The 16679-nt window shown below is 33.9% G+C and overlaps 1 protein-coding gene across 1 annotated transcript; it reads left to right on the top strand.

Moving 5' to 3' along the window:
* Positions 1 to 11435: 11435 nt before the first annotated feature.
* On the top strand, positions 11436 to 16045 carry LOC135628243 (uncharacterized). Its single transcript, XM_065134830.1, has 6 exons — positions 11436 to 11556; positions 11659 to 11699; positions 12804 to 12967; positions 14632 to 14731; positions 14826 to 14998; positions 15223 to 16045. The coding sequence occupies exons 1-6, from the start codon at positions 11516 to 11518 to the stop codon at positions 15718 to 15720; spliced, it is 1017 nt and encodes a 338-aa protein (XP_064990902.1). The 5' UTR covers positions 11436 to 11515; the 3' UTR covers positions 15721 to 16045.
* The last annotated feature ends 634 nt before the right edge of the window (positions 16046 to 16679 follow it).

Genomic DNA, 16679 nt, shown 5'->3' with positions numbered 1-16679 from the left:
ACTAAAGCAAAACATCTTGAAACATATTAATTATTGATGTTTGATCATCATTTCCAACTTGATGTTCATGATTTTTCTATATAAAATAAATAAATAAATAAATAATTTCATCAATCATGCTCTGTAGAAATCGTCTAACATCTTGATATTACAAAGATGATATTTATTACTCCTAAAATACTTTTAGTAATTCTTATATTACAAACATTATATGCTACTGATACATGAGAGTGTTTTTAAATCAAAGATTGATCGAGGATTAGAGCATAGTGTATAACCACAACTACATGCGACACATGCATACATCCAATTAAGAGAAATTAGTCTGTGCATATATTCTACCAAATAGTCAATAAAAATAATTAGCATTGAACTATTGTGAGAGTGTTTTTATAATAGACTCTTGGACTGTCGTTGTGCGTTTTACTCAATCTTGATTGTGATCACGAAGCACCTTGAAAATTTTGTTACGAATGGAATGATATCATTCGTGAGGTAATACGTACTTATACATATTTTAGGGAGAGATTTTCCTCATGCACTCAAAGCATTCAAAGTGATTGATTTTTAAATCAAAGATTAATCGAGGATTAGAGCATATAAGGAATGTAAAATTATTATTTTATTTTTGTCTCTATCATGATCTCTTATCATGATCCTACAAGATTAAGCTTTCATCAATGATGTTAATCTTAAATCGAAACAACTAAAATATCCTATAAGCGAGAGACTTTGTGAGAGAGTCTACTAATTGGTTAAAAGTATAGATATGAGAAACACATAGGTGATATTTAACAATTTTATCTCTAACAAAATGAAAGTAGATGAGAATATATTTTTGTGAAAATAGAACACTAGGTTAGAGCATAGGTAAGTGGCACTTATATTATCATAGTGTATTGTTGGAGTATATTGGGAGGTGATGCCAAGTTAGTGTAATAAATTGGTGATCGAGTTTAATTTTACACTTGCAATACCTTCGTATTCAGCTAAAATAGTGGATTTTGCAATTGTGTTTTGTTCTTAAAACTCTAACTAATTAGTTTGCTCCCAGAAAGATAACGTAGGCTGATGTAGATGTTTTATCATCAATGTTGCTAGTCATAGGTGCCCTACAAGCTAATCACGTGAGTGATGACACGTGTGACATGATACATACTTCTTTTGCTTATTATTATTTATTGATATTTTTCTCACTTTATATTATCTGTTGCATATATTATGAAATCAATGGATATGTACAATAGGAATCAGATCATGATGAGATCATGATAATGAGACTGATTCACTTTTAAACACAGACTTTAAAAATCTTGGTCGTAGGTTACTCGAAAGAACATCGAGATAACCAGATAGATTGGTGTGTTATATACATGTCCATATGATGGATGTGCCAAGTTTCATAGCTACTCATGTTGGACACCAAAGATACAGTATAGGTGCTTATTGGAAAATAGTTCACTGATTGATCTACTCATCGAATGCTAGATGGTTGATAATATCTCGTTGTCAAACAACGATTCCGTCATCATAGTTGTGTATTTGGTATTCAGACTTGAGACACTAAGGATGCCTTATATGAGTACTTTACTCTTTAATATTAGACTTATTGGTCTGGAAGTTTCAGATCTAGTACAACTGGTCATCGGGAGTGGTAGCCAAACTTACAAGGGTAATTAAGTATCGATAAATGATCATATGCTCTTATGGTTATGAGAGAAATATCTTGTGTTATTGCTTAGACAAATCCCTGACCAGGGTTATTCAGATTGAGAGAGAAATAGTTCATTGAGAAAATCCAACTAGAGAGACTCAATTAGAAACCGTATGGGCATGACAATACCATGCCCGATATACGATCGTTGGGATATTAAATGGATAAGGGACTATAGATACATAGTAACTAAGGACAAACATGTCTAATAGATTGGATTCTCATGTATCATCTAGGGAATGCGACGAAGTGGCCTAGTACGTCCGTAGTCGATAAGTCAAGTGAATTATTATAAGAGATGATAATTCACCGAGTTAGAAAGAGTTCTGATATGTATGACTGATCCCTTCTCCCCCCTCCCTACAACCTCCTATTCTCCTCCCTCCCTCTTCTCCTTAACTAACAGCCCCAGTTGGGGGCATATGGATAGCAAGAAGGGTTAATCCCTTCTCGATCATGTGATATGCGTGGAGAGAAAGATCATGCAACGATTTGAGGAGCGTCTTTGTCACATCTATCATATGGATCACAACTAGAGATAAAGATATATGACTTCTTTCATCCTCTCCTATAGATCTGCAAGTTTTCAGAAATATATAATCTCCCTAGGTAACACATCTTTTATATATACGTAGTCTTTGATTTTGTGGATTTTTACGTACCAATCTTCGTATAATGACAATAAACCCTTTTATACGGGAAATCTATTATTTTATTTTTTTATTCTTTCATTGCCCATGTGATGCTACCCTATGTTTCCCAATAAGTGTTGTCTGTCCAATCAGCATTAACAAAGGCATAGAGATAAAGTGATGAGTATTTATAAAGAAGAAGTTCATGATTAAATATCCCTTAAAGATATTCCAAGACATATTTTAGTACAGACCAATGTGTAATGGAGGGCCAATGCATGAATTATGATAATTTCTTGAGTTTAAATAAACTATTAGAATATATAAAAGATAAAACACTAAAGAACCAATTACTTGTTAGTACTACATGAGATTCATAGTAGGGTAACCATCGTATAATTTAAATAACTCAATGGTAGAGAGTAGGGTAGCGACTTCTTTAACATTTAGTATAGTCGTCTTCAATAATAGATCTTAAATGTGCTTCTTTTAAGATTAAAAAAAAACCTTAAAAGTTGTTTCCACTCCTAGAAAATAGTTCAAGCTTTCTAGTTTTTTACGAAGAATCGTTCTATTAATTGCTTAAAGAACTACTTGATTTCCATGAAATTATTGTTTATAATAATAATGTCATTAATATAAACTAGTAGATATATATAAATATTTATTTATTATTATAGGAATAAAAATGTGTTAGATTTAAAGTTGATGAAACTGATTGACCTAAAAAAGGAGTTAAGTTCGATATACCAAGCTCTTAGAGCTTGATGAAGTTCATAAATAGCTTTTTGTAATTTACAAGCATAGTTTAGATATTAAAGGTGGATGAAGTCAGGGGGTTATTACATAAAGATATCTTCAATTAAAGTCCCTTATAATAAAGTATCATTGATATCTACTTAGCATACATGCTAACCTTGAGTAATAACCAAGCTTATGATAAGTTGAATTATCATTCGTTTAGCAACTAGATTGAAAATCTTTGTAAAATCAATACATAGTCATTAGTAAAACCCTTTAGCTACTAAACACAGGATCCATCTGGGTTCTGCTTAATTTGAAAGATCTATTTACACCTAATGATATTTTACGTGAGATGAGATAGTATAAGGGTGCATGTGATATTATGGAGTAGAAAATCATATTCCTCACATATGAATTTATACCAGTGTGGAGATTTTTGAATTTGGGTGATGATTATAGATTTAATATGGTCAAAGTGGAGAGCTTATAGTATTATGAAGATTAAGGATTTGACGTAATTTGAAGATATTATTTTTTTAGCATGTTTGACATGTGATATCCAAGCTCAGCGATATTATTTAGTTTTGTTAAATGTATTAGAATTAAAGAGTTAGTGATATATACCTAATTAGGTTGATACACTTTAGTGTCATTTGTGGTATCGAGGGCGTTGCTTTATCGACTATTATTGAGTGAGTTGGTAGAAAGAAAGAAATTATAGAGGAGGTGAGGTGCTATTGAATTGGAGTAATAAGAAGTACAAGTCTAGAGGAAAAAATATTTATTGACAGTGTGAGAGGTGCACTTGAGAGGGTTTGAGGTGACTAATATTAGTTAAAGAACAACAGTTCAGAAGAGAAAGGTGGGCTCGATAAAAATAGCATAATGTGATATAAAGACATTTTGAGTATGAGGGTCATAGTTTTGAAAATTATTATGTTCATGGGAGTACCCAATAAAGAAGCAATGCTTGATCCTTGGTGTTAACTTATGTAAAGTGTATGGGCATAGCTAGGGATAACATAAATAACTAAATATTTTAAGTTTTTAAATATTTGAGATTTTATAAAATAATTTTTTAAATGATGACTGGTGTTGTAAAATCAAGATGAGTATATAATTAATGAGGTATATCGTAGTTTGAAATGCTACTAACCAAAAGATTAGTGGCGTTGAAGCATAGTGCAAGTGGATGAGATCGGTTTTAACTATATGTAAATATTTTTGTTCCATATAACCAACTAGTTGATGTATATGTGGTGGTGACTTAAGATATCATATACCACATAATGAGAGGTAAGTTATTAGAGCTTAGTATTCACATCTTCTATCAAAGTAAATTATTTTAATAGTGGACTAGAAGAATGCTTTATCAACATTAAAAAAATAAGTAGAGACAACGATGATTTCATATTTATGTTTGAGAGAATATAGTCATATATATTTAATGAAGTAATATATGAACATGATATAAAATCTAATATAATCAAAGGAATTGATTATGTAAGGTCCAAAACATCAGTGTAAATAATTTCAAGTGATTTAGTGCATGATATGAAAGATGTTTCAAAAAGTAATATGTAACTTTTGTTACTAAGACAAGCATCACAATGACTTAACTCTATTTGACTTAAAAGTTAAAAGGGAGCAATCAGAAATTAGTTGTTGTTGAATGAATAATAATGGATGATTAAGGCGATAATGCCACATATTGATTAAAGCAGTAACTAAAGCAAGAGTGATTTGTTGGGTGATTTATAAAATTGACGACTTCTTGTAGATGTATTTATTCTATCCTTGGATTAAGGATATCCTTATGCTTAGATTTTTTATAAGAAACGAGTTAGAAAAAAACTCAATAGAGATATTATTTTATTTATAGAATTGAGAAATAAAAATAAAATTTATTTTGATCTAAGATGCATATAAAACATCATTGAGTGTAAAAATATTTGTATGTGAATTGAATATTATGGAACCAATGTGAGTGATATGATTCCGTTATCATCACCAAAAATGATATCTTTATTGTCTCTATGATCGATATAAATGGATAAATTTTATAGGTTAAAAGTGATATGATGGAAAGCACCGGAGTTAATAATCCAATTGCTTATACGAGTAATCGTAGTAGTTATGATATTTGCTTACGAGCAGTTGAGTGTAGCATTATACTTAAGTCAAGATCGATAAACTTCTACTATTTATCCAATTTTGTTACAGAGCTAATAGATGACTTTTTGCTGATTGTTATTATTGGGAATCAGAACTGCTGATAATTGTAATAATTATTATTAAAGTTATTTCCTGAGTTGTTTGGGTTAAAATTATCACTATCGTTGAAGAGTTGATGGTATAATGGTGGATGATGACTCTATGTGTTACCTATGTGTGTATGAGACATCTTGTTTAGTCCCTTATTTAAGTTTTTATTGCTTTGATCATTCTTTGTTTTGTATTTTTGATTAAATTGAGCTATAATAGTTGGTATGTCTTCCTCTTTTCTCATTTCAGATACATTTCATAATCAATTAACTTGTTATATAGTTCTTCAAATGCTATTGGTAAGTCACGTAATTGAGTTGCGGTTATTAATTCCTTATATTCATCTTTTAAGTGATTAAGAGTATGAACAATGACATTTTCATCACTTAAAGAGATGACATATTAATATCAAATCATCAATAATAATTTTTATATTTTATATATAATTAACAATAATATTTTCTTCTTATGTTATTTTTATCAGAGTAGATAAAATACTAAGCATGCAAGTACAAGAATGATTTGCAATAGTAGTTTGTAACTTGGACCAAGCTTCTACTGCAATGCAAAGATTAGTAGTACTATAGAGCCAACAAATTGAGGCATGAATGACTTGTAGAATAAGATGATTATTTCGTATCCATAATTTATAATTAGGATTTACGATGAGTTCTTCTTGTATATAGATTTTTTTTATATGGATAACTAAGAGAGTCATCGATATAGCATAATAACCATATCAAAAAAGAAGATTGGTGAATTGTGCTCATTAAAATGCACAATTGCCATATTTAGAGAGCTTGAAGGGGATTAAAGTTTTTACATTGATAGATATTGCTATGTAAGTTGACATAAACTATTATTTTCAAAAAAAATAATAATTGAAGCATCATAAAAGAGGAAGAAAAGAAGATATTATGATCAATAAGAAAATTTTAAATCTGAGAAGTGCACATAAGGGATTTGATCTGATGGGAGATCAAATTTGAGAAGTACACAAGTGAGGATTTAAACTGATAAAATATGTGAAACTGTAAATCTGGGATATGTAGAAGGAGGCGATCTCTTTCTTTCCCTCATGAGTCCTTCTCTCGATCACGAGGGCTGATGGTACTATTGGAAGAATGGTGGAAGGCAGTGAATTATTGTTGAGAGGTCGATTGTAGATTCGATGCACTAATGAGTTTTATGGTTGATGAGAAGTAGATGAGAATGTCGGTGAAGATGTTAGGTGATCGGTGGTAGCGTAGGAGTAGAAGGTACGTCGACAAAGCAGAATTAAACATAAATAGTAATGAAGGATCATTGAAGAAACAAGTCAATCAGTAGAGGAGGTTGATTAGATCAATAAGGTTGAGTAAATATACTATAGAACAGATCACACTAGGAGATCTATAGGGAGGAGTTATGCTTCTTCGTTTTCGATTCAACACTAGAATTTGAAAGTGAAAAGTAGAAATTGAGAGTTATAAAATAGTAACAAGGAGAGTGAGGCAAAGTGTGCCTTGTTTGAAGCAAGAGGGCTTTGATATCATAAAGAATTTAAAGAATTTATCGTGAAAGAGATGATATTATTCATTAAGGTAATTAGTATTTATACAAGTTTTGAGAGAGATATTTTTCTCAACATGTACTCAAATTATACATTCAAATCATATCCTCAAATCAGTGATTGATCCTTAAATCATAGATTGATTGATGAATATAATATGTAAGAAATACAAAGTTATCATTCTATATTTGTCTCTATTATGATTTTCTATCGCACCTAGCTCAATATTGTGATAATGATTTAGCTAATTAAGTCACATGACATCAAGATGTCACCCTATATGACCCAAAAGCATTGGACACATGTCATATACATGTCAACCTAGGTGATACTAAGTTGTCAATCACCTAGCATTATGTTGGGAAGAAACATGTTAATACGAAATAATTCTTTTCCCTCTTTGTGTATCAAAATAGGTTTCTCATCAAAATACCAACTTGATATTAAAATGCTAATATCAATCAGCACAGCATAAACAATAGAGCAATAAATCAATCACACAGTGAGACCAAATCTTTTTAACGTGGAAAACTCGGAAAAACCACGGGACCGTAGTCCACCTCAAACTTCCACTATCAATAATAATGATAACAGGTTTACTATAGGTCTTCTCTAGAATAACTAGAGGATCAGAATAACATCAAGAATATAGATCTTGGCTCAAGAATAGCATATCTTCAGCACATAGGTGGATCTCCTCCAAAGAGAATTCTAGGTCTCACAAAGTGGATATCGTAGGAAAGTACCTTAGAGAGGGTAAACTGCAGATCAACACCGTTAGGATTGTAAAGTTTGCTGCAAGGATTCTCCACATAAAATTTGGGTCGAAACTAACAACGTTTGGCCACCGATCGTCAAGCAGAAAAACTCAGAAACCTTACTTTTTCTCTCTATTTCTCTGCAAGCCGCTGCACGTACAGGCTCTTACTCTAATCTGACCCTAATTTCGTTCTCTCTAATCTCCAATTAGTTGATTTGGGCTTATGGTTCAAATTGTCCAAACCCACATATGGACCGGACCCAATACATTATTATGTTGGCTATATAGTGATGAGATGTTGGTAACATTCTCATTTTCATATCACACACCCCATCACTTTTTAGTTTGTTGAGTGTAATGAGAGAGAATAATTGAAATGACTTAGCTTATTCCATCGATATTAAGATAAATTGTTCAAGTTATCAAGAGATAATACGTTCAAAGTTGTATCATTGAAATACGCTTTAAACCAACTTGGTCGTATGTCATTGGAATGTGTTTTAGGCTGATTCAACTATGCATTATTGAAATATACTTTAGGTTGATTTGGTCATGCATCATTAGAATCAGGCTACCTTAAAAACTTAGCCTCTTCTACATGCGTGTGTCATTTTTGCCCTAAACTTCGATGAGTGTATTGTTTTGGCAATTTGTTGAATTTTACAAGATTTGATTTGTGAAATTCTATAATGATGGCCTGACATTATGTTCGTATGATTTTTTATAAGGCATCCATGTGGTGATTCACTATGTCATCGAGGATTTAGAAGATCATCATGATTGCTTTGTATCACTCTTGAGCAATTGATTAATAATGATACATTACATCATCTATCATTTGAACCATTGGACGATTAGCCAACTGGGAGACCAAGGGTCATTTGACTCCTATAAACAATAGACCACTTTCGTTTGTTCTACTCATGCTTTCAAAGTATTTTGGAGCATTTGATAGATTTGAAACATTCGGCTCTCAGAGAGCTCCATACTTTTCCCTACTCCATCTTTACTAAAGGTTGAGATGATTTCCTCTTCCAATCTAACTCTTCCTCCCACGTATGGGGCTTTGATGATTTGTTGATTTTGACCATCATTAGTGTTAGCAAGAATAACTTTCCCCTCTAGTTAAGGGGTTAAAGTGTCTATGTCAAGGGAGACCACCACCCTTTCGGAGACAAGTTCTCATATAGTAAGGTCTCATGATCTACGATGAGATTTTTTGACTTCGACTATCAGATCTCTACTTATGCCCTTATTTAGTTAATTGCTCCTCAGCTAAGTAATTCAATATATATGTTGCATCGTTACTTTTATGCCTCTATTGATGCCCTAGAGGTATGACTCAAATTCCCCTCCATTTCCTTGCTAAAGTTTTCAATAATTAAAAATTATATCTTTCACATATGATGATGAACTCCTAGCACTATCTTATTGCTTGATATTACCCCATTGCTGACCTAGTTGCATGTATACTTTAATGTGTGCCTCAAGAATTCAGCTTATTTCCTCTCTATTTGATCTTGCTACAAAGTCAAACAAGCTTCTTCATCTAACAAATGATAAAAGAAAGATATTCTTTGTTTCTTCGTAGAGGGGTTGGCCTGTCAACCTCACTTGAGCTATTCAGAAGCTATATAACGTCGTCCCAAAATTATATGGGTTAGAAAAATAGCAACATCGTCAACTTGCTCTTATCTTGTCCAAATCTACTATCATACTACAGATGAACAAGAATTGGTCCGTGAACTATGTTTTAGTCCTATAGATTGAGGTCAATGTTCGAAAACTCAACTTTGTGCCATTTTATTTTTATCTTTATAGATTTAACTAATTTTATTTTCATGCAAACATAGACCTTTATACGAAGGTCTTTCAGGCTATCAAGAGGACACAACAAAATGGGAGGAAGTAGACCATTTTCCACCCAACCACTTTGACTCTCTAAGGCGAGGTAACTGCATGAGAGTAGATGTAGGAACAACCTCCACTTGAGAGTTAAGAGCCTTCCTAAACATCACTCACCGAGATTAGGCAAGCATCCTACGAGATCTCCACCTTTGTTATCGAGTTAGCTTGAGAGGGGAGGACGGCTCATCATCATCCTCATGACAACTCGAGTCCTCTCGAGCTAGGGGCTGGGCTTCGTGGATGGTGAGAGAATATAAGGTTAATGTGCTTCTCATGGTTCATTGATTGAAGAAGATTAGGACTTCAGAGGCTCGGGGCTAGAGTAGAGTAGAGGAGCATGACTATAGAAATATGGAATAGATGAAGTATACGATCATTGTTGTACCATTTAGACTAGTCAGGGAAGGAAGAGGGCCTTATTCTAAACTATCCCTACCAAGACTTACACCTAATGAGTTAGATAATTGAGTGTCTCTATAGGGACAGTTATGATGGGAGCTAGTGGAGCTAGTTGTTAAACGAGTGATGGTATGTTAGCTGGTTGATCTAGAAACATACGATAAAAGTTTAAAGGTTTGAGAATTTGGAAGGTAGGATTTAATGTAAGCCTAACATTCAGGCCAGAAATGCTTAACCTCGGGAGGATTAGACTAAGGAGGTTTAGAACTATACAATTTGATCATGGTAAGTTCAAATCCTCTTGATTGACCTAATACAAATCGATAAAATTTGTTCTGAATCATTGAGAAGGCTCTCCTTATACACCAAGCTATTAAGTCATTTTTTAATTATCATTTTTAAATTTTTTGAGTTGGAAGCCAATTTGATCCGTTCATCCAACTCTAAAATTAAGTTAAAATATTTTCGACAAATACCTATTCGATATTTTAGTTAATAATTAGGATAATTTAGAAAGAGCTCTAAAGTTATGTTTAATAGAGTAGCAAACATATTTTCGTTATTTTTTTATAGTGGATTATTATGACCATTACTCCCATTGGAGAAACAGTTGCACGTTTTACTCAATAGACAATCATGCCATATCGAGCTCGATTATTTGATAACAATTTTACTAATTAACTCGATACAGAATATATATATATATATATATATATATATATATATATATATATATATTATAAGTCAAAGTCGTCCGCTTTACTTAATTTTATGCATCATTCTATCCAACTAAATCATAGTTAATAATTACATGTGAATAAATTAATATCTAAGCAATCATAAAAAAATTATCATTTAAATTGAAATAAAATCCTATGAATTTGATAGGTTACAAGATATAGGGATGCTATGAATTTTATGAAATATTAATGATATGAGTTTTATTAAGCAACAAAGATATCAAATAAATATTTGAATACATAAAATAAGAAAAATATGAAGAACCAACCATCTTTAACTCCCTCACAGTCGACCTAAGATGTGGAGGGAGAAATATCTGTTTTGGTACGTAGTTATATTTCATTTTAACTTTTATATTAACTGAAAATTAAATTATTTATTCTTTATTCAAATAATTTTAAACTAATAATTATTTAATGATTTATAAGATGTATTACATATCACACTATAAGAATATAGGAAGTAATTAATCTTTTGTAATGTGAGTACATCTCCGTTTCAATTGTGTTAGGAAAATAATTAAAGAGGATTACGGATGGATTCTCCACAGGTAATGGAAATCGGTCCGCTTAATTTGGGAGGCCCAATTAGCCCCTTTGTTGTCCGAGTTCGTTCCAGATCAGTATTCAACGGCTCAGATCCATTTGCTGCGGGATCCGAGGGGAGGAATAGGTCACCTGGTTATCACGTGACATCCCGGTCTATTAGAGCCACGGGAAGCGCATTGGAGCCCTCGCTCTTTCTACCCTCGTCCGAGAAACCCTAACCAGCTGAGAGACGACCCAGCGTCGACGACGGCCATGGGATCGAGGTCGCAGGAGCAGGACGGGGCGAGTCCAGCGTGAGTTACTTCCTCGATCTCTGCTTGCGCTTCGCCGTTCCCCTGCTTTTAGATCGATCTTGCCCTGACGCCTTTCGTTTCCCTCTCTCTTTTTGGCTGCAGGAAGATCTTTGTCGGTGGGCTTCCCAAGGACACAACCATGGGTTCGTTTGCTTCTGGATCCTCTCTTTGTTTCCATTTCGTTTGCTAATTGTTGCTTCTAGATCCTCTCTAGGGTTCCTCTGGCTTATTATTCTGCTCTTTTATAGTTAACTTCAAAGGATGATACCTTTTTTGCGAAGGCCTAATTGCTCACGTCCTTAGGCTAAAGGTTATTCATTAGGTGTTTACATGGTTGTGCTACGACAGGTCAATGTACTTTAGCTTAGCAAATATATTTTTTTGTGCAACAACAACATGAAAGGAGGGCTTTGGTTATCAATCATTTTTAGAGCAAAGGGGTGCTCATGTTACTTGGATGGGCTCATCAAGTTGTTCGTGGAGGAGAAATGCTGTCTCCACCATGCAATCAAATAAGCACAATGCCTACACTCTGCTATTTGTATATATGCAAGCCAGTAGCATGGCCTTTCAAAACAGGGGCAAGAACTTGAGTCAACAAGCCCGTAATGGATTCTAGAAATTAGCATTCAAACCATAGTTTTCGGAGTGTTCGTCTCAATTAGCCCATTAGGAACATGTTCCTTTGTTTAGCCATGTCCTAGAGTTTTGGATTGATATGCTGCTCCTCATCTTTCTTTGTTTTGATATTTTTTTTTCCATCCATGATGGAGGCATCATTTTTCAGTTGAGATTTTGTGGGTTTATTCCTTCTGTTTGGGCCTTTATTTCTGCTTTTTAAATTTTTAATTTGGGTTCTTTATTTGTCTATCAATTTTACAATTTTGATATACAATCTATCGTATTTGACTCTTGCATAATAAAGGGTCAGTCTTAGTCATCTCCTTGAATCTATTCTCGTTTGGCACTCTTCTTTTTTGAACTAACTATATCAATTCTTGGCACGTGTATAACCTTCATTCCATAACCTAACATAGTTTATTCATGACATCATATTCTCTTTGTTTTAGCTTTTGAAGTTTCATCTTTTTTGATGGACGTGTAGTGGTTGAAGAATCCTCTCTTTGTTGTTTATCATTCTTCATATTTATATGATCCTTGTGTAGCATCTGATGTAGGATTTGAATTTTTTTTCTTTCACTTTAATTATTGTTTATATATATATTTTTTGGTCTGACATATCACAGCAACATTCGAACAACATTTTGAAAAGTATGGAAAGATAGTGGATAAAGTGATAATGAGAGACCGGAACACAAACAAACCAAGGGGCTTTGGATTTATCACCTTTGATGACCCTTCTGTTGTTGACAAGGTTATTGAGGACACACATGCTATCAATGGGAAAACAGTAAGTCTGTTGTCTTATTGTTTTATATGGTCTGCTGGTAACCTTCTGAGCTTTTAATTGTTTTAATGGGTTTGCTAGTTTTTAAACCCATGCTTGTGCTGGCTAAGTGGTTCCTTTGTGTGGTATAGGGAATTACCTTTGTTTGGTCTGCCATTTTGTTTTTCTTTTGAGACCTTGTTATGCTGGAAACAATATATCTGAATATACTGATTGGCATTTCTTTCATTTAGCTCCGTGCATTGCTCAGTCTTTGCTTGCCCACTTTAAATTTTCTCCTCTTCAGCATATCTATGAACATAATTTAGTGTATAAATTTTATTAGAAGTTTCAGGATTTGTTGACAAGTTTCATAGACAAATCCATTATTTATTTTTTGTATGCAGTGTATCTTGATCATGTTTTCCATTGGCCTTGGATAGTACAGTATCATTTAATGTACAAATATTTTTCTAAGGGCAGTCTGCTTTCATGTAGAATGTAGCACTATCCCCTGTTTTGGGTTTCCTTCTGTATCCTTTTTGGGACATTCCTTGTCATTGCATTAGCTGTATTATGCTAATATGCAATATTAACATTAGCTGTATCCTTTTTATTCCTCACTGTAAAATGTTAATCGAGGAAAGAGGTTTATCTGAAACTAAAACATCAACTAGCGTGAGCATGAAATTTTGCAGTCTTTGATGGAATTTCTTTTTTTTTTTGTTGATTTGAATTAGAACCTTTTAGGTGGGATTCATTCAAATAATTTTTGGTTTTTGGCTACCTTGAGAATTAACTGAATGGCTTTACATTTTTATCTTTTAGGTCTTTCTTACTAGACAGCTGCAACAAAGAACTAATTGAAGTTATTGTTGGATGGTGGTTTTATGTAAATCTTGCTGTCATATATTTGTTTTATTCAAGTTACCTCTGTGAAATCAATTCAGTTTAGGCTTCATTCAGTTTCATATTGATATGAAGAATTATGAGAAGTAATGTCCGATGGTTTGTTTGATTTGGTAAATCAGGGGAGCTTATTGAACATATACACGATCTAGTAGAAAAGAGGATTTTGTCATATGCCTTCAATCAATATGCATAAATATGGAAGTGTACATCACATGTGAACCTCAACTTATGGCTATGTGAACTTCAATGTGTGTGAGTGATTATTATACATTGCAATATTGAAATGTTGTTCACATGAAGATGCATGGCAAGAACATATAATTAAATGTCATGTTATGTTGACCATATTGCAATGGCCTTACTATGTATAAGTAAGCTGATAAATGGTATACCACCCTATATGAAAATTTAGTGTTTAATTTTTTTAAGGTTGTACAGACTATATTAGTATTACATGAGATGGTACGGAAAATCGGTTTTAGGTGTGGTTCCAAAATTTTAAACTGGTTTGTGCCCTTAGCATTTAGTGCAAAAGGATGTGTTCTTATGAGAGCTTTTCTGTGGGTATAGTTCAGAGATGGAAGTTGTCTTTATGGCTCATATCTCTCAATGCCTTGAATTGTTTTAATTCATTCTACATGACAATGGTTTGATTGGTGATTCTTTGTGATGATGCTTACTCTTTTTGTATTTTTTTTTTTATAAATGCTGGTAAGAATTCTTCTGTTGATCATCTTAGTTGCCTGTTCATGATGTCATTGATCTGTATTTTGCAGGTTGAAATTAAACGAACCATTCCAAAAGGTGCTGCTCCTCTGAAGGATTTCAAAACGAGGAAGATATTCGTTGGTGGGATACCAACAAGTCTCACAGAAGGTACTTTGTGCTTACCTTTATGGATAGCAATTTGGCATTCTTGTGAACAACAATTGTCTTGAACATTTGCTTTTCTGGAATTGACAATGCGCAGATGAATTCAAAGACTTCTTCTCTCAGTTTGGGAAGGTGGATGATCATGAAATCATACGTGACCATACAACCAACCGTTCTCGAGGATTTGGCTTTATAGTATTTGAATCAGAAAAAGTTGTAGATGATTTGCTAGCAAAAAAAGGAAATATGATTGATCTAGCTGGTAGTCAGGTGAGCCTAGTGCAATGTCTAAAGCCAGAAGCTTCAAACCGTGCAAGCTTGGGCATGTTCCTCTACATGGAATATCATTTATTTCAAATTCTACTAAATTACTCCTTCCTATTATATTTGCCACTTATTTCTATATTGTTATGGTTAATGATATTGCAATATCATAGACTTCCATAATTGTTTAGTATAACTGGGATTAGGTTGATGTTTATGCTTTGTTGTAGGTGGAGATCAAGAAAGCTGAACCAAAGAAACCCTCCAACCCATCATCTGCTTTTGGTAGTGAACCTAGGGCCCGTCACTTTGGCGATAGTTTTGGTGGATATGGCAGCTATAGTGGTTATGCAGGTGGTGCTTATGGTCCTTCCTCTTATAGGACTCCTGGAGGTTTTGGTCCTAGACCTGGGGGTTATGGTGGTTATTCAAGTGTTTCAGGTGATTTTGATGGTGGATATGGTGGTTTTGCTGGTGGCTTAGGGGATTATCGGACAGAATCTTCTTTTGGTTATTCTAGCCGTCTTGGTTCATATGGTGGAGGGTATGGCGGGGGATACGGTGGAAGTGGCTTAGGTGGTTATGGCCGTGAAGCTGGGGGTTATGCTGGTTCTAGCTACAGTCGTGGTTATGAATCACCAGGTGCAGGCTATGGCTCAGGTGGACTCTATGGTGGCAGGGGAAGCTATGGTGGCGGTGCTGGGCGATACCACCCATATGGAAGATAGGAAAAGATGCGGTGCAGGTCCCTTCTAGTCTTCGCAATCAGGTTGCACTAGTTTGCTGGATGTATGATGGTCTGGTAGACATTCATTTAGCACAACTTAAGTATTCTATAAGGATTGAGATCATTCTGGCTAGTTTATTATGTAGATTTCTATAAGGCACCTGTAAACATTTAGCAGTCTGAACTAGTACAGCCTCTATGGGTTTGTGTACATTGTCTGCTTTTAGATATATAGTGTGCATCATCTGATTATGAGACACCTGTAACATCTAGCAGTCCTAACTATAGAACAACCTCTATGAGACTATAATCCTGGTTTGCTTTTAGATGTCATTTCATTTAGCAGTGAGATTTAGTGAATGACCCTTTATGTTGGTAGATAGTTTAATAATTTCTTTAATAGCATTCCATTGGATATACACAGTAAAATTTTCAATTTCATCTGTTTGTTAGTGCATGCTGTCTTGCTGAATATAAGAACCCATGTAGCAACTCTACTTTTGTATTGTTGGATCTATTTTGATTTTCCTTTCTTCCTCTGGAGTTGTCATGGAAACTTCACTGGAACCTTTGGTTCCACATGTTCTTGATTTTTAACCCATGGTTAAACCTTTTGGCGAGGCCACGTCTTCAAACCATGTCTTGCTTCCACAATAACGTGCACTCCTCTGAAAGATTAGCTTATTTTTTTGGGGGTTATGTTAGCAAATCCTTTACTGGCAACTGGCATTAAGACTGATGTTCTTCTGTGTTCCTCTTGCCCGATCAGATAGATTGTCCAATCAGTTTTCATCTTTTAGAAGATGCACATGTTATGTTGGTGCAAGATGGGAAATTTTCAGTGTTGCCGTATGACTTGCTTGTTTCTAATTCTATTTGGTTTATTCAAAATGTCAACAGATTGTTTCCGTTTTCCATTGGCACTACCAGGTTTTGGACATTGTTGGGTGTATACTTTCC

This window comes from Musa acuminata, chromosome BXJ3-1, assembly GCF_036884655.1.
Source record: "Musa acuminata AAA Group cultivar baxijiao chromosome BXJ3-1, Cavendish_Baxijiao_AAA, whole genome shotgun sequence".
NCBI classification, from domain to species: Eukaryota; Viridiplantae; Streptophyta; class Magnoliopsida; order Zingiberales; family Musaceae; genus Musa; species Musa acuminata.
The sequence above is the reverse complement of the archived record's forward strand: the minus strand, read 5'-3'. Positions and strand labels throughout refer to the sequence as shown.

Excerpts from the sequence above, each read along its gene's own strand:
- LOC135628243 (XM_065134830.1), top strand. The coding sequence starts at position 11,516 with ATGGGATCGAGGTCGCAGGAGCAGGACGGGGCGAGTCCAGC. Across the intron at positions 11,557-11,658 it reads CAGGACGGGGCGAGTCCAGC|GAAGATCTTTGTCGGTGGGC; the intron begins GTGAGTTACTTC and ends TTTTGGCTGCAG. Across the intron at positions 12,968-14,631 it reads ATGCTATCAATGGGAAAACA|GTTGAAATTAAACGAACCAT; the intron begins GTAAGTCTGTTG and ends TGTATTTTGCAG.